The sequence below is a fragment of the Leopardus geoffroyi genome, chromosome A3 (genome assembly GCF_018350155.1).
Source record: "Leopardus geoffroyi isolate Oge1 chromosome A3, O.geoffroyi_Oge1_pat1.0, whole genome shotgun sequence".
Taxonomy (NCBI): Eukaryota; Metazoa; Chordata; class Mammalia; order Carnivora; family Felidae; genus Leopardus; species Leopardus geoffroyi.
This window is the reverse complement of record NC_059336.1, coordinates 74,201,857-74,229,744: the sequence shown is the minus strand read 5'-3', so window position 1 is coordinate 74,229,744 and position 27,888 is coordinate 74,201,857. Positions and strand designations below refer to the sequence as shown.

Sequence of the window (27,888 nt, the reverse complement as noted above, 5' to 3'; positions counted from 1 at the left end):
GCGGTCTCCATGCTGACAGAGCCCAATACGGGGCTCAAACTCATGGAACCACAAGATAATGACCCGAGCCAAAGTCAGACACTTAATGGATTGAGCCATCCAAGCGCCCATGCACATAAGCATTTATATTCAACTCATGTACTTGCTCTGGATAGTTCTTTCCTTGACTTTGTTATGAACATCTTGTATATTCTAACTCAGACCTAGAGAGGAAAGTACTTGAAACCAAAATACTTAGCTTCTCTATTTCTAGGAATAGACTATCAGAAAACCAAGAAGCTAAAAGATCATCTTATCTCTGGCAACTCTTTGCCTCTATCTGAGAACAGATGCTTATCCATTTCTAGCAAGAACCAAGGAAACACATGAACAAAAGGATTAAAAAGGAAGTCAAACTGCTTTTTGATTCTTCCCAAATTAGGTCTTCAAAATGGATTTCCATCACTTTGCATAAAATGATTTCCCAGAATATCAGATATACTCATTTTTTAAAAATAGAATAGTTTTTCAAAACTAAAATCATTACTTTAGAAATTATCTGCCATTTTTTCTGTGCACTTATGTGCATACTTGAGTTATATGTAGTTTGAGATTAAGTTTTCTATAACTTCACTTTAACAGATAAAGAACTAGAGGGGCATCTGGGTGGCTCAGTCAGTTAAGCATAGGAACTTGGCTCAGGTTGTGATTTCACAGTTTGTGAGTTCGAGCCCCTCATTGGGCTCTGTACTGACAGCTCAGAGCCTGGAACCTGCTTCAGATTCTGTCTCCCTCTCTCTCTCTCTGCCCCTCCCCCGCTTGTGCGCACGCTCTCTCTCTCTCAAAAATAAACATTAAAAATTTTTAAAAACAAAAAAACTAGACAAAGCAAATTTATTCAAATTATGTCAAACACAAGACTGAAGCAGTGTGCACTTAGGTCTGTATAAAACAGAAAGTTAAATTTAGGCCAACAAATTAAAAAAGAACTCAGACAAATCTAAAGCAGGTACTTTCATAAATATAATCAAATGAAGTTTTTCTACCTAGAATCTGAATATGAAAAAAGAAAAATGATTCCATTTGCTAGGAATAAAGAAGCAAGGCAATTTCATAAACTTGCTTCTGTTTCCTATACCTCACTGTTTTATCAACTAAGAGTACCGTAAAATCAATCAATGAGTAAACATCAAACCTATCCTATCTCAATTATAAAAGTTCTTTTTTTTTAAGTTTATTTATTTTGAGAGAGAGAGAGAGAGAGAGAGAGAGCATGAGAGAGTGCATGCAGGTGCAAGCAGGGGAAGGGGAAGAGAAAGAGAAAGAATCCCAAGCAGGCTCTGCACTGACAGCATGTGGCCTGACTGGGGCTCGAACCCACAAACGGTGAGATCATGACCTGAACCGAAATCCAGAGTCGATGCTTAACCAACTGAGCCACCCAGGCACCCCAATTATAAACACAAGATTTGGAGGCAGAAGACCAAAGTAAGTTACGGTTTTACCATTTAAGTGCTCAGTGATTTTGGACAAGTCACTCAACTTCCCTGAATTTCTTATAACACAGTAATAATAAGACAGCAGAAAAATAAGGATTGCAATATCTACCCGACAGTTGTGTGGGTTTTTTTAAATAAGAAAAGGACATTTATTTAAAACCATAGAAATGTAAGATAAAATGAACTGAATTCATGCTCTTGGCTCCAATTCTGTTTCAGAATTACTTGTTTTCTTATAAAAGAAATCAGAATATAGTAAAAATAGATTTGCTGTACAGTGAACAAGTTCATCCACTAACATTTCCCACAAGGATTCTCATCAATTTTAGTTTCAATGATATTTCCTGACTAAACATCTGCATCAACTGGCTACTTCTTGTTTTCTAGTTATGCTTGAATTCATTAGTAAAATAGTATTACCTTTCCAAGTTCAACTTCTAATTCACAGACACTATATAACCGTGGTCAAGGAAAACAACAGATGTGATGTGAACATATGTTGGATGCTGTAGCCATGGCACAAAGGCCGGTGTCTCACTCAAGGAATTTGACTCACTCCCCTGGATGCCAGGCTTCACTTAGAAATCTGGGGACTACACTCTGTCAGCTGAGTGTTTCCCACCTGCAACTTCTATAGCTAAATTAAAAGAGAATTGTAAATACCAATGGCCATTCAGTCATTTTGAAGGTTAAGTATGCACAAGAAAGTAACACACTCTTTATAATGTTTATGTATTCATATTATTAAAGAAAGTTCAGTACACTTCAACCTTACCTACGGGTGGGTGTGCAAAATGTTCACCATCCCCTTGGGAGTTCATTTTTGCAGTTTCACTTGCATGCACTGGAGGCTCTTCTGTTTTAGTCTCTGATAACTTCAGGAATTCATAACACAATTAAAAAATTTTTAGATTAATTTTGACTAATTCACTACTTAAGTTATCCAAAGATGTCATTAAATATTGTCTACTAAATCGATAATGAACAAGAGATTTTCCAAAGTTTTCAGCACTTTACATCTTTTACTTTTTGAGGTAAACATTCTCATTTCCGATCATGAAGTGCTAAGAGTAACCAACCAGTATGCTTTGTACTTCAGACTTAGCAAGAAGTTAGGTTCAAATCCAGGCTTCACCCCTTACTACTCATGTGACCTGAGTAGTCATTGATGTCATTGATGAGGACACCAATAGTACTCTAAGAGAAATAAATTCACTAAATTATAAGGTGCTTTTCCACTTAAAATAATCTATATAGCACTACCATGTTATGCCTGAAGAAACCACAGACTGGTTTATTTCCATTTCTAAAATGGGAGAGTATATTTAAACCAAATAAATCATTTAAATCTTAGAAAGAACTTAGTAAACTGATAATTTGTTTTTCTTAAAAACACTAAAATCTAATCACATGTAGTTTGTTAGGAAGCTCATGACAGAAGCCCCTACATGCTGGTAATGAACACAGGAAGATTCATTATCATACTATCAGCTCCACTTTTGTGTGTTTCAAAATTTCCATATAAAAACATAAGAAAAGTTTTTAAAAAACCCAAACATGTACACCTAAAACATAGTATTATTCAAGAAGCCAAATATAGTTTCCTTATAAACCAAAGTGTTCATACTAATGTCTTCTAATAGCAGTTTTGAACTTATTTCTGTTCTAAACTCTTACATTAAAAATATTAATATCTAAGAACTGCACATTCATTCACTAAATGGAGATTTATTTAAAGATAAATAAATCCCTCTTAATCCTAAAACATCTCTATTTCTCCTGCTCTTCACTGGGTACCTTGGGAGTGAAATAAGGTTTTTCAAAGACAATGCATGATACACAAGCATGTGTCATAGTGATTGAAGGAAAAAAAGGAAAATGACTTTTGAATGATTGAGAGAGAGTTTATATTCGGTTTCCCCTTCCCTTCAGAGAGATTTGGGCAAGTGTAGAAAGAGAAGCAGCTAGAAGAAGGAAGAGGAAAGAATAAATATTAGCTTCCTTCACCTTAGCCAGATACATGTTTAATCTATCCTTAGGAAAGATTAGGTACTTTATGGAAATAGTTCTTAATGGAAGAACAGTATGCCAGGAAATATAATAACTAAACCATTCTGCAGCAGGCTGATAATGTTAAAATCTTCAGGAGACCCTCAGGAGTAACTATAGCTGCTGTTTCAAAACAGTAAAGGAATTAAAGAGAGTGGGAAAGTAAAATATTTTTCTTAATTGTCTCCATTCATAAAATTAAGGGAAATTTTTAAAGGAGTCTCTCAAAATATGAATGATATTACAGTTTTGGGGAGTTAATAATCTCAATGTTTATTGGGTGTTTAAAAGGTAGGTTGCTGGATGGGTTATAAAGTGAATATGGTTATAAAGTTACACATAAATGCTTAGAATTGCCAAGAGAATACAATACTCTGAGGAACTGTGTGGTTCCACATAAGCAGCAAAACCCTGCCATATAAACCTAAGAGATAACAGCAATGAGAGAAACCTGGCTGGCTCAGTAGGTAGAACATGAGACTCTTGAGCATGAGGTAAAGTGTTCGAGCCCCACGTTGGGTGAGTTTACTTTAAAAAAAAAAAGAGAGAGATAACAGCAATGAAATACTTCTACTATACTAATATGCTCTGTGGGCACCTGCTTTTTTCTCTTCCTTTCTTCTTCCTGGTCATATTCCTCTTTTGATTTTCTGAAATATACAAAAATAAGGTAGGAAAGTAAATTTTCTTTTTTGGTCAAAGAACAAATATTCAACAAACAACATTCTAAACTAAGCTCACAATGTGTTTAAGGAATCTTGGAAACCAAGGCGGAAATAATCAGGCTTTTCTTAAAGCAGCTTAGTCAACTGAGAAAGACATATAGATATACACGGCATAAAATGGTAACATAAAATATGGGTTTACTCATTTCTTCTGGAAATGTGAATGCCCCAAACTGAACAAAGACCTACAGATTTGAAATCCCAAACCCAAATTTGAATGGCAAATCTGATCTCTCACTTTAAAATTATGAGATCCATCTCTCCCCCCATTCTAGTTTTTCCAGTGGCATGGGAGTTACCACAAAGTTCTCCTGATATCATTATGCCAAAGCCCTATCAGCTTTTGTAAAATGCTCACTGAGGCCCTCTGATTTAGAGAAATAACCAAGTCAACTCTCGTACGTGTTCATAACTAAGCTCTACTACTCTATAATAGTACATCTCCCTCAAAAACCTAAGGGCTTTTTAGAAAATAAAATCTAAAAGTACAATGTTGATCAATTTTCAGACCACGAATCAACCAACAGAAGCAACCAGTACAAGTCAAACTACCAGTCCTCTAAACCTATTACCAATATCCTTAACTCTTCAAACCTATAAACTCAAAGCATCCTGTATTTTCTCAGGCTCCCATCTGCCCCTGCTGTGGGAAGTACGACCTGGCCAGAAGAGGATGGGTTCACCTGCACGCCTGCCTCCCTCCCTACAACCACTCAAATCCCCTGGAAATAAGCACTAAGTCATGGAGGTCCTTCCATAGTTCCTCACTAGACCCATCCTCCTACTGACCATCCTGCCTGTCCTCCCTTCTGCTTTGAAGTTGAAATGAGGGGGGTAGGGCTGGAACTACAGGATGTTAGAAGACAGTCATGTGTGTGGTTAGGGCTGAAGAGAAAGGAAGGGCCCCCAAAGGACAAGGCCCCATTCTGTAGGGGACACACTGGCCACAAGTATCCTTTTGCCCTAAGCCTATACATTCTCAAAGGAGATTTAAAAATTAGGTGCTTCAATTGCCACTCCCTTCCAAATCTCCCAGAGGGGTCAAGAGACAATAGACCCAAGAGAAAAAGAACTACACTTTTAGTGTGCTGCACACTCCATGCCAGGCATTTGGCAGAGAATCATGTAACTGGGGCAAGGAAGAGACCCACAAGACAGTCATCTGGGATGAGCACTTCCCACTGTCTACTTTTCCCTTGCAGGGTACCTGCCCAGTCAGCTATTCTGCCTGTGGAGTCTGAATGTCCAGCTTCCTACTGTTAGACACCTAGAACGAGCCATCTCAAATACCAAGGTCCAGAAGCCATGGAATGTCTTGCTTACTCAGGCCACTACGCCCCTTTCCAGGCATCAGGATGGGTCTACTGCAACTTTTCCCACTGGTGGCTAGTTTCCTGTTCCCATGATGAAAGGAGAAAAAGACCCTCCCATTTGGCCTGATATAGTATGAGGCATGTGAAAATCATTTTTTCTGTCAATTAAAAAAAAGTTACACATAGTTATAAACAAGTACAATGATAAATCATTTTTATGGTTTTCAGTAGAGAATATAGATATTTTTTACTAGTTCATAATATTTTAGAGATAGAAAACATATATACAGATCATATCACAATATTACTAATGATTCATTCAAAAAATAATTAAAGAAGGATACCTAAGAACTTCCCTCAGGATTTTCATCTCTTCCTGTTCAAGATCACTGACCACATCAGAACCATCTGTTAAGCAGTCAGGTAATACACCTGTTCAAAACCAAAGACCACACAAAAGAATATAAACTCAACTGAAAACATTTATTTCTCACTACTCTAACTCACCAAGAAGTACAAATCAGTTTATTCATATCTTTTGTTTTAAAAATGTTCTCAGCTATTATCTAATTATGGTCTTTTTAACTTTTTCTTGTTTTAGAAAATCAGCCCCACCAAAAAACCCACAATTTTACCTAGAATTCTCTTAGTAATTATTTGTATTACCTATTAAAAATAACCATAATATAGCAATTAAAATTAGTTAATATAAACTATCACCACCCCTAATCACATACTGAGTATATACCACTGAAATCATTAAGCTCCTAATAATAAAACTATGCTCTTAAAAGTATCCCTTAAGTGTGAAAAGAGTTTACAAAACAAAATATAAAATACTTTAATTGAAACAGTATGTTAATACTCTTCATTCATACTATAGCAAATGCTACTGAAAAGAGCCCTGCTTACTACATGGGAAAAAGCACAGTGCTAAGCACTCAGGGACAATATAAAGATGAATAAAACAATCTCTGCCCTCAGAGCTTCTATCTAGATATTGGGCCAATAACTATAAACCAGGGCAATACCAACTTTGGCCCAAGAAAATAATAACTCATGGAAAGTAATTTTAAGAATTGGTTGAATTTGCTTTATCTTCCTGATAAGCAGGTAGACTGGTAATCAGTGTTGTGTTCATATCTATAATTAGTATATTCCCGCAACATCAGCAACATGTCTCTTAATTTTTACCTTCCATTTTCTCTATTCACAAATGACTATGGGATTTTGGATCTGCTCTAAATTAAAGTAGCTATATGATTCTAATCCCCTTGGTGTTTAAATACATTTTTAATTAAACTTTTTATTTTGAGATAATTGCAGATTCACATGCAGTTTTAAGAAATAATACAGAGAAATGCTATGCATGCACCTTTTTTCAGTTTTCCCCCAATGGTAACATCTTGCAAAATATGGTATAGTGTCACAACCAGAAAGCTGACGTCGATAAAACACATCGATGCATTTTGCTCAGTCAAGATATACAATTAGTATTCTCTAATAATATTTCTAAGGAAAATTCAAAGAACTAAGGAAAGAATAATGCAATAGTATGCAATACTTCAAAGCCATCAAAATAATGCTCTGATTTGCATTTCTCCAAAAATTCTTTGATAAAATACAACTAAGAATCCAAAGAGCCTTTGAATGTTTCTTACCACAAAGACAATTTTCAAATGACCTGCAGTTTTTAGTACAATCAACATTGCTCTAAGGTACTAGCTACCGGATCTAAGCTAAGCAACATTCTTAAATCCAAGTATTAAAAATACTATGGCAGAAACTAAGTCTTAGTTTTTACCTAAAAGTAAGCAAACAGTCCCACTCTGTAGTTTGACACCAGCATTAGTCTGCATCATTGTCTCATCCTCTCTTGCTAACATAAGCCAGATTTGCTTAATTAGCAGGTAGCCAAGTACTTAGAGGCTGAGCCCTACCCCACCACAGCAGAGTGATTCATGAGTGACTTAAGCCAATCATAACAGTCTCATTTCCCCTGCTAGATGGTTTAAGAAAGGCATGTGACCCAAATCCTGACCAATAGGACCTGAGGGGAGAATTCCTAGGAGGCTTCTATGCAAGTGTTGTCTTGCTAACAAAAAGAGATGCACAGGAAGAAACACCCCTTTTCTTCATGAGATGTTGCTGAGTCTTATTCAATGCAGTCAGAGTACAATTATGAGAGAAGATCCTGAGAATAGCAGAGTATAAAGATGGAAAGCGTCAGCATTCTTGATAATATCACTGAGTCCTTAACTTAGCCAACATGGACCATCTTCCTTTCCTCCTTTTTCTGGACTTCTTGTTCTGTGAGATGATAATTTCTTATTGATTAAGACATTTTCACTGAGGCTTCCTGCTAATGGCAGCCTGAGGCATCCAGCCAATGTACTTGTTCCCTTTCTTTATATTAAATCTAAATGAGTTTCCAGTTAAATTCAAACTGGAAACTACAGAGTGCCATTATCAAGTTCACTATCTCTTTTATCAAAATTGAGCCCTCCCAAAACAATTTTAACTAACATAAAATAATTATTCACATTCTCTATCCAATAGGTCAGAATAAAGCATAATTTCAGGAACATTCAGAGAAAAGGATTTTATACAGAAAACCATGGTACAAAGACAAAGAAAGAGACTGTTTTCCAAGTTTCTTTACATCAAAGTCACAGCACAATGTCATGTGTAGTTCAGGGTTAGGGTGGTGTTATCTCCTACCCACAGACAACACCTCTTTCACCGCTGTGAAAAGCATCCCAGGATCTTACAGGATAGTTATGGTGGTGGTTGACTCTAAGAGATAGTCTCTACTCACATCAGACTAAAAGAGGACAATCCACAAGGGGCCCTGCAACACTCCAATGTTTGCCCTGCAACAACAGAAACCTCTTGTTGCGTGTTCCAGATCTTTAAAAGCAAATAGTACAACAGAACTATAGCTCTCACATGTTCAAGAAACAATTTTTACAAAAAGGTCCTGCTGCCAAAGAAGAATATATAGGCATGGTCAAGAATATCAGTGTGGTCCACTGAACAAAGGAACATATAGGTATCAAGGTCAGGTTATTAGAGCCAGAAATCTGAAAGGAGATAAGAGTCTGGATTGAAAAGGACATAGTACAATAATAAGTATGGTTAGAAACTCAGATGTTTTAGGTCAAAATGTCAAATGTAATTCAAACACACAAAAAAGGGAATAAAAGCAGGAAAAGCTAGAGAGAAACTGAGATTAGGCAAGAGAGTCAGAGAACAGATAAAACTAAAAGAGGGTTACTGGGGCTTTGAATTCTGTTTTCCTTTCCACCTGATGGTAGTGCAATCATACCTGCCCATTTCCCTGGAACAGTTCTCAGTTTGGTCCCAAGACCAAAAGTTTTACCATCACCTGGAAACCTGTTAAAAATGCAAAGTATTCAATCCCACCCCAGACCTACTGAATCAGAAATGGGAGACAGCCATATGGTTTCAACAACCCTCCAAATACTTCCAAAGCTCACTAACTCTGGAGCGCCACCGTCTCTCACAAAGGTCCATAAGCCAGAAGGAAAAGAGAAGTCCCCTTCTCTCAACAGTAACTATAACTGTGACCACTCAAAAATACTGAATTTCATAAACAAAATGGCTAGGAAGAAAAATCAAGCTCTCTGAGACCTAAATCATCATTAAATTAGATTCTAGTCTGCTTTCTTTGAGATGGCAAACACACACTGATCAGGAAGATTACATTCTTGAATCTCTTAAGTCAGCCACAGATTTTCAAACTTGAAATAAATTTATACAAAGCAGCTACACTTAAGACCATAATAGAATCAGAATAATCAAAACTGAAAAAACAAAATGCATTTAGCAATTCAATTTCTAAATTCAACACTTTACCATTTCTCTCTTGAATTATTCGAATGGCTTGCAGCTGCATTTCAATGTTTTTCTGGACCATCATTGCCTTAAAGATAGTAAAATCTTCTGCTGCCAATACAGGTTGCAAAATGGCCTATGGAAAGAAGTCTGGAAGTTAAATGAAGATTCAAGTTTTAAAACTATTTTCCACACAGATCATTTCTATGGCAAATCATTTCTATCAACTCAGGAATGCTGTATTATTATTTATGGTCAGATGACTCAAAAGGAAAATTTTAAGATTCTAAAAACCTTTAATGTAGGCTCTCAAGAGGCTAACTCTCCCAACCCCCATGCCTCCAAGAAGCTAAGGCTGATGGCGATGATACATTTTCCAAATGAGCCAGTGCTGAGTAACTCTGAAAAACAGCACAGAAATTGGACTTAATTTTTTAAAGTTACAACTTCAGTATCTGGATTTGTTTTTCAGCCGAAATAAAGATACCTGTTTGGTTTTTATTCTGTCACTTGAAATTTATAGTTAAAAAATCAGTAATTACAAAATTATCCCTTAATTAATAAAAGTACCAAGTTAAATAAAAGTAAATGCAAAAAAATGGAGTCTGGATATTAAGTGTAATGAGGTATTAGTAATATGAAAACACAATTATAGTTCTCCTGTATGTAGAAGGCTTCATATAAGAGGTAATTAGAAATTGTAGTGTGAAATAATTTTCTGGATTAAAAAAATATGATAAATTAGGGGAAAAACTAAGGTGTCTACCTGGAGTACCCAAATTAACACTTTTTTAACTACAGGGAACTATTGCTATATTAAAGAGCAAACCAATTCCCAAGCTAATCAACAATAAGTAAAATAAGATTTGAAATGTGTGAAAACCCAAAACGCTCAAATTTTATGCACTTACTAAAATCTTATTTCAAGCTTTACATGCTATTGATGGAAAAATTGAACACACAAAATCATGCAGAGGCAACCAAGGGTGTGCTATTGTTTACCAGGTGGGCAGCAGCAATAATGTCAGACATCTCAACAAAACCTCCATCCAAGAGCTCTAAGCAGAGAAGGAGCCCTTCTCCCAGCAACCAGCTCCCACCCTAAACAACCACAGTATATAGGAAAACAAAACAAAATGCAAAAGCAGCTCTCTGTGACATTTATAAAGAGTCAACTGAAGAAAAAAATGATGGAAATTCTTTCCCATTAAATTCATATACACTGTTCAAAAGGCCCACAGCAGGGCATAGCAGATAGGCTTGACTGAAAGTTTCAGCCGAAAGCTCAGTATTGAAAACACTTGTGGACAGTCTCTGTGATAGATTAGTGATGTTTGCCAAGACATCTTTCTATGATTATGCCCCCACAAAACATTGTTCTGGGGCTTCCTAGACTTCTTATTAGTGATATCAAGGACCTTATCCTCATCACTAATAAACTCTTAAAGGGCAATGCTACTGAATAGCAATGTATCAACTGGGGCTTCTATCAGCAAGTCAGAGTTTGAGTTGATACTTAAGTATGTTCCTTGATGCATCTAAGAAATGCATATTCCTAAACCCTACCATAGACATAATGAATCTAAATTTCTAGAGGATGGGTGTCCATGTATCCCCACAGATAATTCTTACAACATTAAAGCTTGAGAACTACTGAAACATTGGAAAAAATTAGCCCTTAATATCACAAGCCCACTTCCTGCTTAACCATGTACTAGTTGTGTGACTCTGGACATATCATTTAGTCTTTTGAGCTTCAGTTTCTTCCTCTGCAAATTAGTACTCTAATAATAATAGTAATACAGTATTTTGTTGAATCTAAGATTCCATAGATGAGTAAAATAAATCATTACTTCATGTACCAACAAGAAAAGAAAAAAGAACCTTCCAATTACATTATGTCATTCATTATAAAATGCATTCTCATTTCAGAGATATTACAACAGGAAAAATTTTCACTTTAGCATGAAATAAATTTAATAATAACTTTCTGGGGTGACTGGGTGGCTCAGTCAGTTAAGCATCCACCATGCCATATTTTGAAAGGTACAGGTGATTTCATGTTCTCACACTGCTCCATTAATAGAACTACAAGGAGAAACAGGTGAATTCATGATTACATTCGGAGACTTCAATACCCTCTATCAACAATAGATCCAGCAGGCAGAAAATCAGTAAGGACATAGTTGAACTGAACAGTACCTCAGTCAACTGGATCAAATTGATATTTCTCCAACAGAAAAATACACATTTTTCTCAAGCACACATGAAAAATTCACCCAAATAGACAACATTCTGTGGCATAAAACACATCTTAATAAATTTAAAAGAATAGGAATCATACAAAATATCCTCTTAGACCACAACAGAATTAAACTAGAAATCAGTAACTGAATGATAGATGGAAAAAACTAAAATTCTTGCAGATTAAGCAATACACTTCTAAATAACACATGGATACAAGAAGTACAGGGGCTTCTGGGTGGCTCAGTCGGTTAAGAGTCCGACTTCGGCTCGGGTCATGATCTCACCATATGGGTTCAATGACCACGTCGGTCTCTGTGCTGACAGTTCAGAGTCGGCAGCCTGCTTCAGATTCTGTCTCCCTCTCTCTCTGCCCCTCCCCTGCTTACACTCTGTCTCTCTCTCACAAAAATAAACAAACATTTAAAAAAAAGAAAAAGTACAGTTGAACAACCTTAGGCTTGGGGCACTGACCCCTGTGCAGTCAGAAATCTGCATATGACTCCTGACTCCCCTGAGCTTAACCACTAATAGCCTACTGATGACCAGAAGCCTTAGCAATTATATATTGCACCAATTAACACACATTGTATATGCTATATGTATTATATCCTGCATTCTCAAAATAAACTACAGAAGAGAAAATGTTATTATGAAAATCATAAGGAAATTAAAAGGCAACCTACTGAATGGGGGAAGATATTTGCAAAGGACACATCCAATAAAAGGTTAGTATCCAAAATATATTAAAAATTTACACAACTCAACACCAAAAAACCACATAATCCAATCAAAAATGGACAGAAGACATGAACAGACATTTCTCCAAAGAAGACATGAATAGATGCTCAACATCACTCATCATCAGGAAAATGCAAAGCGAAACCACAATGATATATCACCTAACACTTGTCAGAATGGCTAAAATCAAACACAAGAAACAAGAAGTGCTAACACAAAAAAAGTAAAACACAAAAAACAAAAGAAACAACAAGGATGTAGAAAAAAAGGAACCCTCATGCACTACTGGTGGGAATGTAAACTGGTGTAGCCACTGTGGAAAAATAGTATGGAGCTTCCTCAAAAAATTAAAAATAGGATAGGATCCAGTAATTCCACTACTATTTATTCAAAGAAATGAAAACATTAATTGAAAAAGATATATGTACCCCTATGTTTACTGCAGCATTATTTACAATATTTACAATAGCCAAATTATAGAAGCAGCCCAAGTATCCAGTGATAGATGAATAAAGAAGAGGTGTGGGTTGCCTCGATAGTTCATTGGTTAAGCGTCCAATTCTTGATTTCAGCTCAGATGATCTTGCAGTTTGTGGGTTTGAGCCCCACATCAGGCTCCATGCTGACAGTGCAGAGCCTGCTTGAGATTCTCTCTCTCCTTCTCTCTCTGCCTCTCCCTAGCTCTCTGTCACTCTCAAATAAATAAACTTAAAAAAAAAAAAAGAGTTGGTGTGTGTGTATAAACATGCACACACACACACACACACACACACACACACACACACACACGCTGGAATATTAATTATTCAGCCACAAAAAATAATGAAATCTTGCCATCTGCAGCAACATGGATGGATCTAGAGAGAAAGACGAATACCATTTAATCTCATTCATATGTGGAATTTAAGAAGCAAAACAGATGAACAAAGAGAAAAAGAGACAAACTAAAACCACACTCTTAACTATAGACAATAAAGTGATTGCTACCAGAAGGGAGGTGGGTGGGGGTTTAGGTGAAATAGATGAAGGGGATTAAGAGTAAACTTATCATGATGAACATTGAGTAATGTATAAACTTGTTGAATCACTATATTGTACACCTGAAACTAATATAACACTGTATGTTAACTATACTAGAATTAAAATTAAAATTAAAATTAAAAAAAACAAAAAGAATGGGCGCCTGGGTGGCTCAGTTGGTTAAGCATCCAACTTCGGCTTAGGTCATGATCTTGCAGTTCGTGGGTTCAAGCCCTGAGTCAGGTTCTGTGCTGACAGCTCAGAGCCTTCAGATTCTGTATCTCCCTCTCTCTCTGCCCCTGCTCCACTTGTGATCTGTCTCTCTCTCACGCTCTCAAAAATGAATAAACATAAAAAAAAATTTTTTTTTTAAATCTGTGTAGAAGAGGACCCACACAGTTCAAACCTGTGTTGTTCGAAGGTTAACTGTAGTCTTAAGGGAAATTTCTTGTTAAAAGAAATTTAAAAAAAAATTTTTTTTTAGAGAAAGAGAGCACACAAGTGGTGGAGAAAGTGGGGGGAGGGGCAGAGAAAGAAAGAGAGAGAACCTTAAGCAGACTCCACCCTTAGTGCAGAGCCCAACATGGGGTTTGATCCCATGACCCTGGGATTATAACCTGAGCCAAAATCAAGAGTTGGACACTCAACCAAATGAGCCAGCCAGGTGCCCCTAAAATATTTCTAGCTAAAAGAATATACAACTTATCAAAATTTGGGGAGTACAGTAAAAGTAGTGCTCAGGGGAAATTTATAGCATTAAATGCATATATTGAAAAAGAAAATTACCTAACATCAATAATCTAAGCTTCACCTTAGGAAACTACAAAGAGCAAATTAAATCCAAAATAAGCATAGGAAAAAAATAGTAGAAATTAGAGAAGAAATCAACTAAATTTAAAATAGAAAATCAATAGAGAAAAATCAACAAAACTAAAAGTTGATTCTTCAAAACTATCAATAAAAGTGATAAACCTCTAGCCAGGTTAACTATGAAAAAAAAAAGAGAAAAGACATAAATTACTAAAATCAGGAATGAAAGAGGATACATCACTACAGATCCCAGGGACATTAAAAGGATAATAAATATTACTGACAATTCTATGTCCACAAATTTGATAACCTAGATGAAATGGACCAATTCCTTGAAAAACACAATCTGTCAAACTCACACAAGAATAAATAGACAATTGAAATTTGTCTATCTCTATTAAAGAGAAGGAATCAATAATTAATAACCTTCCAAAACAGAAAGCACCAGGCCTAGTTGGGTCCACTGGTAATTTCTACCAAAAATTTAATGAAGAAATTATAAAATTTCTCTACAAAAAAAAGATAACATAGAAGAAAAGTTACAGATTAATATTATTTCTCAAAAAAATAATGATTAAATATTTGCAGAAGTTAAATAGCATAGCCTATAGAACGATGTAAAAGATGTTCTATTGATTCAAATTATTGAGAAAAAAAAGTATGACTTTGAAATTCCCTATCTCTTCCATATATAACTTACTCAGTGTGTATGCTATTTTCCTACCACCCCTCCTTGCATGATTCAGATTAGGATTTTACATGTAACTGAACATGCATATGCTGCCCTCAGATAAGAATCTTCAAAAACAGGGGAAAAAAAGGAATCATACCAATTCTTTACAATCTCTTCCAGAAAATAGAAGCCGAAGGAGTACTTCTTAAGCTATTTTATGTAGCTAGCATTATACTAATACCAAAACTAGACAACGACACTACAAGAAAGAAAAGCACAGAACACTATCTCTCATGAACAGAGATACCAAAATATCCAACAAAGTATCAGCAAGTTGAATCCAACAGTGCATAAAAAGAATTATACACCATGACCAAGTGGGATTTATTCTAGTTATGCAAGGCTGATTCAACAGCCTGGAATTAATTAATGTAATCCATCACATCAAGAGACTAAAAAAGAAAAAAATCATATAATATCAACAGATGCAGAAAAAGCATTTGACAAAATCCAACATCCATTCATGATAAAAACTCTCAGCAGATGAGGAATAGAGAGGACTTTCCTTAATCTGATAAAGAACATCTACAAAATACTGACAGCTGGGGCACCTGGGTGACTCACTAGGTTAGGCAACTGACTTTGGCTCAGGTTATGATCTCACATCTCATGAGTTTGAGCCCCACATCAGGGCTGTCAGCACAGAGCCCAATTCAGATCCTCTGTCCCCCGCTCTCTCTGCCTCTCCCTCACTCACTTTCTCTCTCTCTCTCTCTCTCTCTCTCTCAATCAAACATAAACATTTTTTTTAAAAAAAGCAAAAAACATTTTAAAAAAAAAACCTGACAGTGAATACCATACTTAATGGTGAGAAACTAGATGCTTTCCCGTTAAGATCAGAAACAAGTCCCCTCTTCCCACTCCCATCCCATTCCACATAATAGTGGAAGTCCTAGCTAATGCATTAAGAAAAGGAAATTAAAGGTACAAAGATTAGGAAGGAAGAAATAAAACTGTTTTTGTTCACAGATGACAGGATTGACTGTAGATTATTCCAAAAAATCAATTTAGAGAAACTTCTGGAGGGCTCCTGGGTGGCTTAGTTGGTTAAGCATCCGACTCTTGGTTTCAGCTCAGGTCACGATCTTGCAGTTCCTGAGTTCAAGCCCTGCATCGGGCTCTGTGCAAATGGTGCGGAGTTTGCTTGGGATTCTGCCTCTCCCTGTCTCCCTACCCCTCCCCTGCTCATGCTCTCTCTCTCTCTCAAAATAAATAAATAAGTATTACAAGAAAAAAAAAAAAAACCTCCTGGAACAATTAATTATAACAAAGCTGCAGGATAGGTTACTGTACAAAAATCAATTGCTTTCCTTTATACCAGCAATGAATAATGGGAATATGAAACAAAAAGACACATTTACATTATTTCTACAATAAAATAAGTACTTAGGAATAAATCTAACAAAATACACAGAAGATCTATAGTAGGAAAACTAAAAAAACTCTGATGAAAGAAATCAAAGATAATCTAAATAAATGGAGAGATATTCCACGTTCATAGATAAAAAGACTCAATATTGCTAACATGTCAATTCTTCCTAATTTGATCTGTAGATTTATGCAACCCCAAACAGAATCCAGCAAGTTATTTTGTAGATATCAACAAACCAGTTTTTAAATATACATGAAAAGTCAAAAGACTCCGAATAGCCACACAATATTAAAAAAGAAAGTCAGAGCACAGACACTAACTTCAAGACTTATTACAAACAACAATAATCAAGGGGCACCTGTGTGGCTCAGTCACTTAAGTGTCCAACTCTTGATATTGGCTCCGGTTATGATCTCATGATTCATGAGATCGAGCCCCATGTCAGGCTCTGAGCTGACAGCACAGCTCTCTCTCTCTCTCTCTCTCTCTCTCTCTCTTTCTCTCTCTCTCTCTCTGCCCCTTCCCTGTTCGTTCACTCTCTTTCTTTCAAAATAAATATACAAACTTAAAAAAATAAACTACAATAATCAAGACGTATGGTATTGGTGAAAGAACATACAAATAGATTAATAGAACGGAAAGAAACTGAAAACAGACTGACACAAACATAGTCAACTGACCTTTGACCAAGAAACAAAGGCAATCCAATGGAGAAAAAATCATCTTTCCAGCAAACGGTGCTACAATGACGGGTCATGCAAAAAAATGAATCTAAACATTAAACTTACACCTTTTACAAAAATTAACCCAAAAGGGAACACAGATTTAAATGTAAAAAACAAAACCATAACACTTCTAGAAGATAGTGTAGAGAAAATCTGGATAACCATGGGTTTGGCAATGACTTCCAAAGATACAACACCAAAAGCATAACCCATGAATGAAAATCGATTAAATCGTGGACTTCACTGAAATAAAACAAAACAAAACAAAACAAAACAAAACAAAAAAACTTCTGCTCTGTGAAAGACTTTGTTAGAGAAGGAAAAGATAAGCCACAGAAGAAAATTTTGTGAAATATTTGCAAAACCCGTATCTGATAAAAAAAGACTTGTATCAAAATTGTATATAAAAAAGCCTTATAATTCAAGTACTAGAAAACAAACAACTCAATTTTAAAATGGGCAAAAGTAAACCACTACACACATATTAGAATGGCTAAAATGCAAAAAACTGACAATACCAAGTGCTGCCAGAGATGTGGAGCAACAGGAACTCCCATTAATTGCTGGTGAAAATTAAAAATGGTACAACTACTTTAGAAGAGAGTTTGGCAATTTCTTACAAAGCTAAACTTAATCTTACCATATGACCCAAAAGTCTTGCTCTAGGTATTTGCCCAAATAAGTTGAAAACTTTTATGTCCACACAAAACCCTGAATATTAGTATTTAAGCTACCAAAATGTCCTTCAAAAGGTAAAGTGATAAACTGTGGTACATCTACATAATGGAATATTACATGACAATAAAAAGAAATGAACTATCAAACAACAACAACAAAAAAAAAACATGAAAGAACCTTAAATGCATATTGTGTAATGAAAGAAGCCAGTATGAAAAGGTATATACTATATAATCCCAATTATATGACATTCTGGAAAAGGCAAAACTAGAGAGACAGTAAAATGCAGTGGTTGCCAGGGGAAAGGATGGAAAAGATAAATATGTAGGACACAGCGGGATTTTTAAGGCAATAAAACTATTTTGTAACATACTGTAATGGCGGATATATGACATAAAGTATTTGGCAAAACCCATAGAACTGGACAACACAGAAAGTAAACCTTATTATAAACTGTGGACATTAATCAATAATAATATATCAATGCTGACTTACCAATTTTAACAAATATACCACACTAATGAAAGATGTTAATAAGGGACACTGTATAAGGCAGCTGGGTGGCTCAGTGAGTTAAGCATCTGATTTTGGCTCAGGTCATGATCTCACAGTCCGTGAGTTCAAGACCCATGTTGGGCTCTGTGCTGACAACTCAGAGCCTGGAACCTGCTTCAGATTCTGTCTCCCTCTCTCTCTACCCCTCTCCCACTAGCACTCTGTCACTCTCTCTCTCTCTCCCTCTCTCAAAAAATAAACATTAAAAAAATTTTTTTAAACAAGGGACATGGTATTATCTGCTCAATTTTCTGTAAACCTAAAACTGCTCTAAAAAATAAAGTATTAATATTTAAAAATCTTACTAGCACTCATACAAAATATTGTTTATTATCCTGTGTCTATTTTAGAAAATGAAAGTTACACTACATATATAATCTCTTCAATGATACAAGTTATTGGAAAAACAGCATAATTTTGCCAAATTACTATCATAATACGAAAGTATTAATGTTTATATTATAAAAGTCAAAGCAAATCAAGTAAAAAACAAAAGTAAAAAATACTGTTGTCTCTTGCCATATAGAAGTCTTCTGCAATATGGTACATAGAAATCAATGATGTACTTTATCCTCAACAAAAAATCACAAGGAAGTCACAATGAAGGAAGTCATTTTTGCCTCCTTCAGTTGTAAAATACCACAAAATTACAAAATTCAACTGAAGATGACTGAGATAGTAAGTATCTCAGTAGTTATTATATTATCATATTTTCTGAGGTTAATTCATGAGAATTTTTTAAGAATCACATACATAACAGAAAAACATGTCCTCACAGATTTTTTATTGTTGTTGTTTTAAACTAGAGTTCTTCATCTGATGCATTCCTTGCTATTCCTGCTGACATCAATAAACAGAGTATGGCAGAAGCAGTGGTCTAGGCATAACGATGACCAAACCCGATGAAAAGAAATTTGTTAAATGGGCTTTAGCAGTCAAATTCAGTGGGAGCTGGTTAAAACAACTGAAACCAAACCAAGCAAACCAAACCAAAATAAAAATTACCTCCTAAGTAACCCAGGGCAAGCAACTGGTTTCTTGAGTTAATTCTTAGGCACCCTATACTGGCATATGTAATCAGCACTCTGATCTTTCTGTGTAAAGATTAGATTATTGCTGCAAAGCAGTAAATAACATAGTTTTGAGCTGTTCTTCTGGTAATGGTGATGGCCTTGTGCTGACTGAATCAGGTTACTGCTATTCAGTACCTGATGCTAAGTGTTTGCTCCATAAGAGAATACAGCTAACTAGTCCACATGGGGATTGAACCAGTGACCCTGGCCTAATTAGCACACTGCTAATCAACCACCAAAATAGCTAGTATTAATTGGGAGGTGCTTCCATTTATAGATCACTTTATAAATGTCAGGTATTGTGCTAAATGCTTTGTGAATATTATCTCTTAAATTTTGCAAAAACCTTCCAAAGTAGATACTACCCATATTTTACAGATATGGAAACTGAGAATCAGAATGGATAAGAAAGGAAAACAGTACAACAGTCTCCATGGTCTTGTAGCTAGCAAATGAAACATCTAGGACTCAAATCTAGGTCTGTCTGTATCAAAAGGCTTGTCTCCTACTACATAACAAGACTGTATTACTAATCAACTCCAAATAAATCAAAAGGTCTTATATGACAGAACAAAAGAGAAAGATGCATTACTCTTGAACTAAAAACAGTATCTTAAAATTCTGAACATCTTCATTCACAAATAATTTAAAGTTATCCTAATAGTGAAAACAAAAAATGGATGAGTCTACCATTAGCATGAATATCTTTATTCACAAAGTAATTCAGGCTAATTCACAATGGCTTAATTAAGAGGTTGACAAATATTAACTAAAATAGAAAATATTCCTGAAAAACAAGGAAAATTAAAACAAATATCAATGTCTTAAAAGAAACCTAAACACTAGTTAATAATTTTCAAATTATTCCTGTTCAACTAAAAAGGAAAAGAAAATATTGCCCATTATTACACTTTAAACTTGGGGCGCCTGGGTGGCGCAGTCGGTTAAGCGTCCGACTTCAGCCAGGTCACGATCTCGCGGTCCGTGGGTTCGAGCCCCGCGTCAGGCTCTGGGCTGATGGCTCAGAGCCTGGAACCTGTTTCCGATTCTGTGTCTCCCTCTCTCTCTGCCCCTCCCCCGTTCATGCTGTCTCTCTCTGTCCCAAAAAAATAAATAAATGTTGAAAAAAAAATTAAAAAAAAAAAATAAACTAAACTTATGGTACATACAGAATAAAATCTATTGGTGAACAACTTTTGCTTTACACCATTATTAACTAAAACCAAATGTTTATTTACATTAGTGCAGCATACCAATAATAGTTAAATATATTTTTCAAAATGTCATGTTATATTAAAGATGTTCTATCTCTAGAGTTAGAGATGATCATTAAATAAGCAAAACTTGTGCAAAAGAGAACTATAGTAGGAAGTGCTGGGTTAAACAGTAGTCAAAGCAACCTCTTCTAGGCCCTGATAAGAAGATAATTTAAGTTAACAAACATTTATTAAGAACCTCCTGCTAGGAACTAAGTTCTCATCTCTGTGCTAGACACTGGGAATGCAAAGATACTCAAAACAGTTCAAAGGACTTACAATCTAGAAAGGCAAACAGACTTTTAAGAAACTGTAATTCTACCAAAAATGTACAAGTGTCTAGTGAGGCAGAATGAATGCTAGTCTACCCTAGCATAAGAGGGATCGGGGCGCCTGGGTGGCGCAGTCGGTTAAGCGTCCGACTTCAGCCAGGTCACGATCTCACGGTCTGTGAGTTCGAGCCCCGCGTCGGGCTCTGGGCTGATGGCTCAGAGCCTGGAGCCTGTTTCCGATTCTGTGTCTCCCTCTCTCTCTGCCCCTCCCCCATTCATGCTCTGTCTCTCTCTGTCCCAAAAATAAATAAACATTGAAAAAAAGAGGGATCAGGAACACTGCTACAAAAAGTCAGCAAGGCCCTTATGTAAGAGGGATTCTCTGGGTAAGGGAAAGATAATGCGGTAGGAAGGTGAGGGCCAAACTTTCCAGGGTTACAGAATGGCATGAACAAAGCCAGATGCATGGCTGTTTACAAGAACAAGTGGCCTGTAATGACTATAGTACATAATATATTAGAGAACTATAGCAGAAGAATGAACATATAATTTAGGGTCACATCATAGACAATCCTCACTATCATCTGGCTAAGGAATTATAGTTTATTTGGTGGAAAATGGGAAGCTAAAACAACTTGTGAAGAAGGCTATTTGGTCAGTAGCAACAGATCCCCATCTTGAACCTCTGAGCAACAGCTCACAGTTGGAGTGCCTGGACAGGCATCCTAGCACTACTTACTTAGTAGTGGACTTTGCACTGCTTAATATATATGTGCATTAGTTCTTTCATTTCTACGTGGAAATAAAATAGTGCCAATTTTTTTTTAATTAAAAAAATTTTTTTAAGTTTATTTATTTTTGAGAGAGAGCAGGGGAGGGCCAGAGAGACAGGGAGAGAAAGAATCCCAAGCAGGCACTGAAATGTCAGTGCAGAACCTGATGTGGGGCTTGAACCCACAAACCAGGAGATCACGACCTGAGTTGAAATCAAGAGTCGGACACTTAACCAACTAACCCAGGCACTCAATAGTGCCAAATTCTTTTTTTTTTTTAATTTTTTTTTTCAACGTTTATTTATTTTTGGGACAGAGAGAGACAGAGCATGAACGGGGGAGGGGCAGAGAGAGAGGGAGACACAGAATCGGAAACAGGCTTCAGGTTCTGAGCCATCAGCCCAGAGCCTGACGCGGGGCTCGAACTCACAGACCGCGAGATCGTGACCTGGCTGAAGTCAGACGCTTAACCGACTGCGCCACCCAGGCGCCCCAATAGTGCCAAATTCTTAAGAGGCATCAGGAAGATTAAATGCTAGAATATATGTCAAGTGCCTAAAACAGCAACTAGCATGAGCCCTCCGTATATATTAATTATAAAAACACATAATACTGAGTTCAAACCAGTACTGCAGAACTAATGAGACAATAGAAGTAGTTCCAAGGGAAGGAATTCCAAGAAAGTGTTTACTATGAAACTGCTGAGATAAAAAAAGGAGCAACTGAAAACCTATCCAAGATCTATATAAATAAAACAGTAGTTTGGACAAACCCTGTGATCTATTATAGTTCTGCATTCAGAAAGTTCCTTTTTAACTGCATTAACTCATTAATACCTCAACTGATCATTTCTTGAGGTAATTATAAAAAAGAACCCATATATGATGAATTAGCTTTTCACTCTTACAGTGTCTAATATAGTATACTTTGACAATCAAACATAGCCAAATGCAAGCGAAACCCTGGACATTTTTGTTAAAATTCTATGTCAGTAGAATAACACAAAAGCAAAACCTGTGATGTACGTGTCTTTGCAAGAGGAGAAGTGCATGCTTCTTGAAATTGATCTTCATTAATTCCCATCTCTTTGAGGTAACTTTCCAACAGCTTTTCAACCTAAAAAAGGGAAAGTTTAACTTTTATAATTTACATAGAAAAATTCCAAAAGACAGTTCTCATGTTAAGTATTGAGTTTAGAAAAGGATAATCAAATTCTTGCTTGCAATTATTAATTTATAGCAAATTTTATTATATGGCAATGACAATGTCTTTCACCAAAAAAACAAACAACAAAAAGTTAAAATTTTTGCAGAGAATCAAATGAAATTTTATTTCCTCTGCTTGAAATAATGGAAGTCAAGGTTATGATGTTCAATGTGGTACAACTCTTCTGCTACTCAGAGCCAGTTTTTAAAATCACAAGACAATCATGTCAAATTAATAATTAACACTTCTCTGGATTAATCATAAGAATAAGAATAAAATTTAAAGATTAGAGGCAAGATCTCTTAAAATAGCTACCCTAAATCCATTCTTTAGATTCTACAGTAGAAGAGATAAGAAGTCAAAAGGATGAAATACTCAGAGAAGCTTTGCAGCCTGATGGAACTGGTAGTACTATTAGGATAGATTGTATGTTTTAAAAAACAAAAGTTTTTAGGTAGGCTCTATGCCTAACGTTGGGCTCGAACTCATGACCCCAAGATTAACTCATGCTGTATGACTGAGCCAGCCAGGTGCCTCAAGGTGGGATTTTTTTTTAATTAAAGAATTTTAAGATGGAAAAATCCATGTGTTTAATTTAGAAAAGCTAAAATTAACATTATTCTAATTACCTTTTAAAATCAGTGGAAAAAATACTCACTAGTTCTTTGTATTCCTGATGAATCTCTGTATAGGTCAATTTGCTTTCTTCTTCATCATCAAAAACTAAATTTAAAAGAAAAATATTGTATAGTGTAAAAAAGAACAAATCATTTGATTAATGCAAATATAAAACTCCACTCCTTATATCTTACATTGAACTCTCGTTCTTATAACTTAGCTTTTAGGCTTTGAATTCTTGAATTTAAAAAGAAACTGTGTGTGTGTGTGTGTGTGTGTTTACGCACACATATACATATATTAGTAGTAATATATGTTGTATATATATAACATATAACAGTGATAATTGGAAGCAAGTTTTTTCCAACTTAAGACCTACTTCATGGATAAGACAAATGCTAATTTTCTACTTTCAATAATAAAAGGCAGCAGTTTCTTTATAAACTTTTAATGGAATATTATTGTTAATAGTTTTAAAATATTAATTCTTTTTACAACAGGCTCCAGATTATGTTATCATACTCAAACTTTGCAAATGCAAATTTTACTGAAAGTGACTAGCTAGGCCACTTTTGCTACATATAAATCAGTAATGAAATTAAAATAAATAAAACCAAAACAAATGTTTGCTCAATGATCATATATGTGAAACAATGTGTATTAGAAAGATATATATTCCAAGAAGCTACAATCTAATTAGAGAAACAGGACAAATTCATGAATTGTCAACAAGAAACTTTTTTAATTCCCCCTAAGTGATCTAAAATGCAAAACTAACTCCTTTAATTTTCTATCTGAAGGTCTTCAATGACTGTTCTTTGCCTAGATAAAAATGCAAAATCCTTAGAAGGCCAGACAAAACATCCAAGATTAGATCCCAAGTCTCACCTCCCACCACTCCAAAACCCAAACTTTCCACTCTCAACAGACACAATTACTTGGAATACCACCAAACATAACAACAACAAGTGGTGCTTCAAACTCCTGTATATTTGCCCAAGTGTTCCTAGATCTCTTGGCCTTTACCCAGTCCTCTTCTCCCAACTGTTCTTAAAGACATTGCAAATGGCACATTCTCCCAGACCTGCCACCCAATCCCAAATCCTAGGCTGGTTAGATCCCTCCCTCTGAGCCCTTAAAAACTGCACTACATGCCTTCCTTTATTATGACACCTGCCACTTTAGATTTAAATTTCCATTGACCTTCCTGTCTTCCCCGCTAAATCATAAACTTCTCAAGCACAAGGCTTTTATTTCATTCATCTTTCTATCCCCAGCTTCTGGCCCACAGACACTAAATAAATAACCTCAATAAATTGAAATAAATGCTGATATCACAGGCAGTACAAAACTAATATTTAAATTATCTGAGGTAGTGGGGCGCCTGGGTGGCTCAGTGGGTTAAGCGTCAGACATCGGCTCAGGTCATGGTCTCACCCTCCGTGAGTTTGAGCCCATGTCGGACTCTGTGCTGACAGCTCAGAGCCTGGAGCCTGCTTTGGATTCAGTGTCTCCCTCTTTCTCTGCCCCTCCCCCACTCACGTTCTGTCCTTCTCTCTCTCAAAAAATAAATAAATAAATATTAAATTATCAAGGTGAAGAACAGCACACTGAAAGCCACTCAAGTATTAACACTGTTATTTCAACTGACGCTGGGATGTTACTTCCACTTCTACTGCCATCTGCTCTATGTAACACAGGGCATACACACAATATAATAGCTACTTAAACTGTTTCCAGTTAATTGTAAACCAAATTACTACCTTACATGTGTATAAGGCTAAGGATTACTGCTTCCCTGTAAAATTACACAATCAGATGTATTATTACCGAGATGCACCACTTTTGATGTTTGGGGATAAAAAGAACGATGCTTTAATTTTTTTTTTTCATTTCAGCATTTAGTCTCAGAGGCATAAATAGAATCAAAAGGTGAAATAATTCTTTATTCTCCTAAAGGAGAGATCAGAATTCCACATGCTTCATCGGTCTCAGAATTTTAAATTCTTAAAAAGATCACAAATAAAAATAATTCTGAACTTCTTTAGAAATGACCCATAAAAACAAGACTTAAATATTATCTGAATTTTGATTACGGTGTAATTTCTATTATAGTAATGAAAAGATCCAATGGTCAAACTAAATTTTATCTTTACCAGAATCATGGAATCTCAGGGTTGAAAGGACTTTTAAAAGGTCACTCAGGATAACTAATCATAGTTGAATTCCCCTCTATAACATCTCCATTAAGTTGCTGTCAAATCCACTTAAACACTGCTAGCTCCTGGGAAACTCATTACCTCCTAAGGTAGGCTAACTTAACTGGGATACATTCTGTTAGGGAGCACTTCATAGAAATTTGTCTGTAGCTAGTACCCACTGACCTTAGCTCTATCCCACTGAACCTTACAAAACAAGTCTAATTCATCCAACATAAGGCAGACGTTCAAATGATTGATGGATATTACTACCTTAAAAGTCCTGCCTAGCTAAACAACCACCATAACAGTTAGGCATTCATTCATATGACATGGTTTCTAGTTCCTTCTCTGTAAATGAGCTCCAATTTGTCTCCGAAAACTGAATGCAGAACTCAAAGCGTGAATGATAAGGACCTGGAGGTCCTTGTCCCTTACAGGGAATATTATGCCACATGTATATAGTTCATTTGTTAGAAAATACTCTCCCCGCCCCCACCCCAAATTTTTGTACAGCAGAGAGTCTGAGTGTTCAGTAAAGGCAATACAGGCCACTGGGTCGCCAGCTCTGGGCCTGCTGGAGTAATAGCATGCCCTCCCTTTGCGATCAACTGCTTAAATAATAAGGAACATAGGCAAACTGACATCTCTCCTCCCAAGTCACTGGGGAAGTTGCTGAAGCCCACCCAAACAGTCCACCTGCCCAAAGAAGAAACGTGCAGTATCGGGTGTAAGACCCAACAACACAGGATTAAAGTCTGATGATTTTCGGATGTGCTCGGGCTCAGGGAAGGGGGAGTCCCCGTCTTCAGTTCCGTGAAGGAAGACTGGCGCAGTGCCAGCAATACCTCCTACAAACCAGCTCTAAACCTCGCCGACAAAGGTAAAAACCTAAGAGATGAGAGGTGGTTCGTGGTGACCACTCTCCGGCCGATGCTGGGGCGAGAGACACAAGAAAGTGCTGTCGGTTCGGGATCTGGGTTTTACCTTCACATTTCTGCTCCACAAAGTCCAAGATGGGGATGGACCAGTCCGGGCCTCGCAGGAACCCAGCGATGCTCTCCACCACCCATTCCACCTCATCCTCTTCTTCCGCAGCCATCCCGCTTCGTGGGACGCCGTGGAACCCTAGGCCAGACCGCCGGAGCCTGCTAAGGCCCTAGGGCCGCAGCGGGCCGAGACAGAATGGGAGAAGAAAGAGTTGTTCCCGCAATCGCTCCGCTACCTGGACGAAACCCACAAACCAGTTAACGTAAAATGGTCGCTATGGAAACACGCGCAGCCGCCCCAGACTGCCTCCCGGAAGTGAAGCCAGCTTCCCTGGAGCCTGCTCCTCTCTGAAAGGGCCATTTGAACAACGTTTTCGATTGGCTGGGAAAGGACAGTACTGGATCAAAAGATAGCCTTCCGCCTATTGGCCCGGAGTTGCTAGGGCTGAGAGCAAAAGTGTAGCCATTGGCTGGAGGCCATAGCAGGAATCTCTACATTCTCTTTTCCTAGAAGTGCGTGGGGGCTCACGCTTAGAAATGGTGCAGTGGCGTACGCGCAGTGGCTAGTCTTCTCTCGGTAAGGCCTTCAAAGGCTTCGGTTCGCCGTTGTATACTTAGCACCTCAGTGCCAACGATATTCAAACCCACTGGGCCAGAAGCGTTTGTAATTAAAGGGTTTGAAAATACAAAGATAAGCAATGTAGCTCTGGCTCTATCTGGAGCTCAGAGCTCCAAGTGGGTCTTTAACCTTTCATGCGTACATAGAAAACACTAGAATTAGGAGATTTTCAAGGGCAAAATGGAAGTTAATATTCATTTAAATAAATGTTTACATAGCCATTTTTTTTTTTTTTTTAATGTTTTCTCATCATTGAGAGAGAGTGTGAGCAGGGGAGGGGCAGAGGGAGAGGGACAGAGGATTTCAAGTGGCTCTGTGCTCCCAGCAGAGAGCGAGATGGGGCGGAATTCAGGAACCCTGAGATCATGATCTGAGCTGAAATCCCACGCTTAATGACTGAGCCACCCAGGTGTCCTGCATAACAAAATTTTATGTCAGATAACACCAACTCAAATTTTAAATTAGGGTCCATTATGGAATGGGTCTTCAAAGATCATTGCCAAAGTGCTTGGCGTCCCAAAATATCTTCAGACAGCCTTATATATTGTTGCAGTAAAATTTCGAGATCTAATTAGCTATATCA

General features: G+C 36.7%; 1 protein-coding gene across 3 annotated transcripts in view; it reads right to left on the bottom strand.

Annotated features, from left to right (window-relative positions):
• The window catches only part of CFAP36 (cilia and flagella associated protein 36), a 29,559-nt gene extending 2,528 nt beyond the window's left edge, over nt 1-27,031 (bottom strand). Inside the window, exons 1-7 of one of the 3 annotated variants that reach the window (XM_045446107.1) lie at nt 26,685-27,031; nt 23,540-23,604; nt 22,690-22,791; nt 9,445-9,559; nt 5,910-5,997; nt 4,126-4,177; nt 2,254-2,353 (exon numbers count right to left, since the gene is read on the bottom strand). In XM_045446107.1, coding sequence (XP_045302063.1) covers nt 2,254-2,353; nt 4,126-4,177; nt 5,910-5,997; nt 9,445-9,559; nt 22,690-22,791; nt 23,540-23,604; nt 26,685-26,799 — 637 coding nt within the window. In that variant the 5' untranslated portion in view covers nt 26,800-27,031. The remainder of the gene's footprint in view (nt 1-2,253; nt 2,354-4,125; nt 4,178-5,909; nt 5,998-9,444; nt 9,560-22,689; nt 22,792-23,539; nt 23,605-26,684) is intronic. The other 2 variants (XM_045446106.1, XM_045446108.1) reach the window with 2 other exon arrangements.
• Between the last annotated feature and the right edge of the window lie 857 nt (nt 27,032-27,888).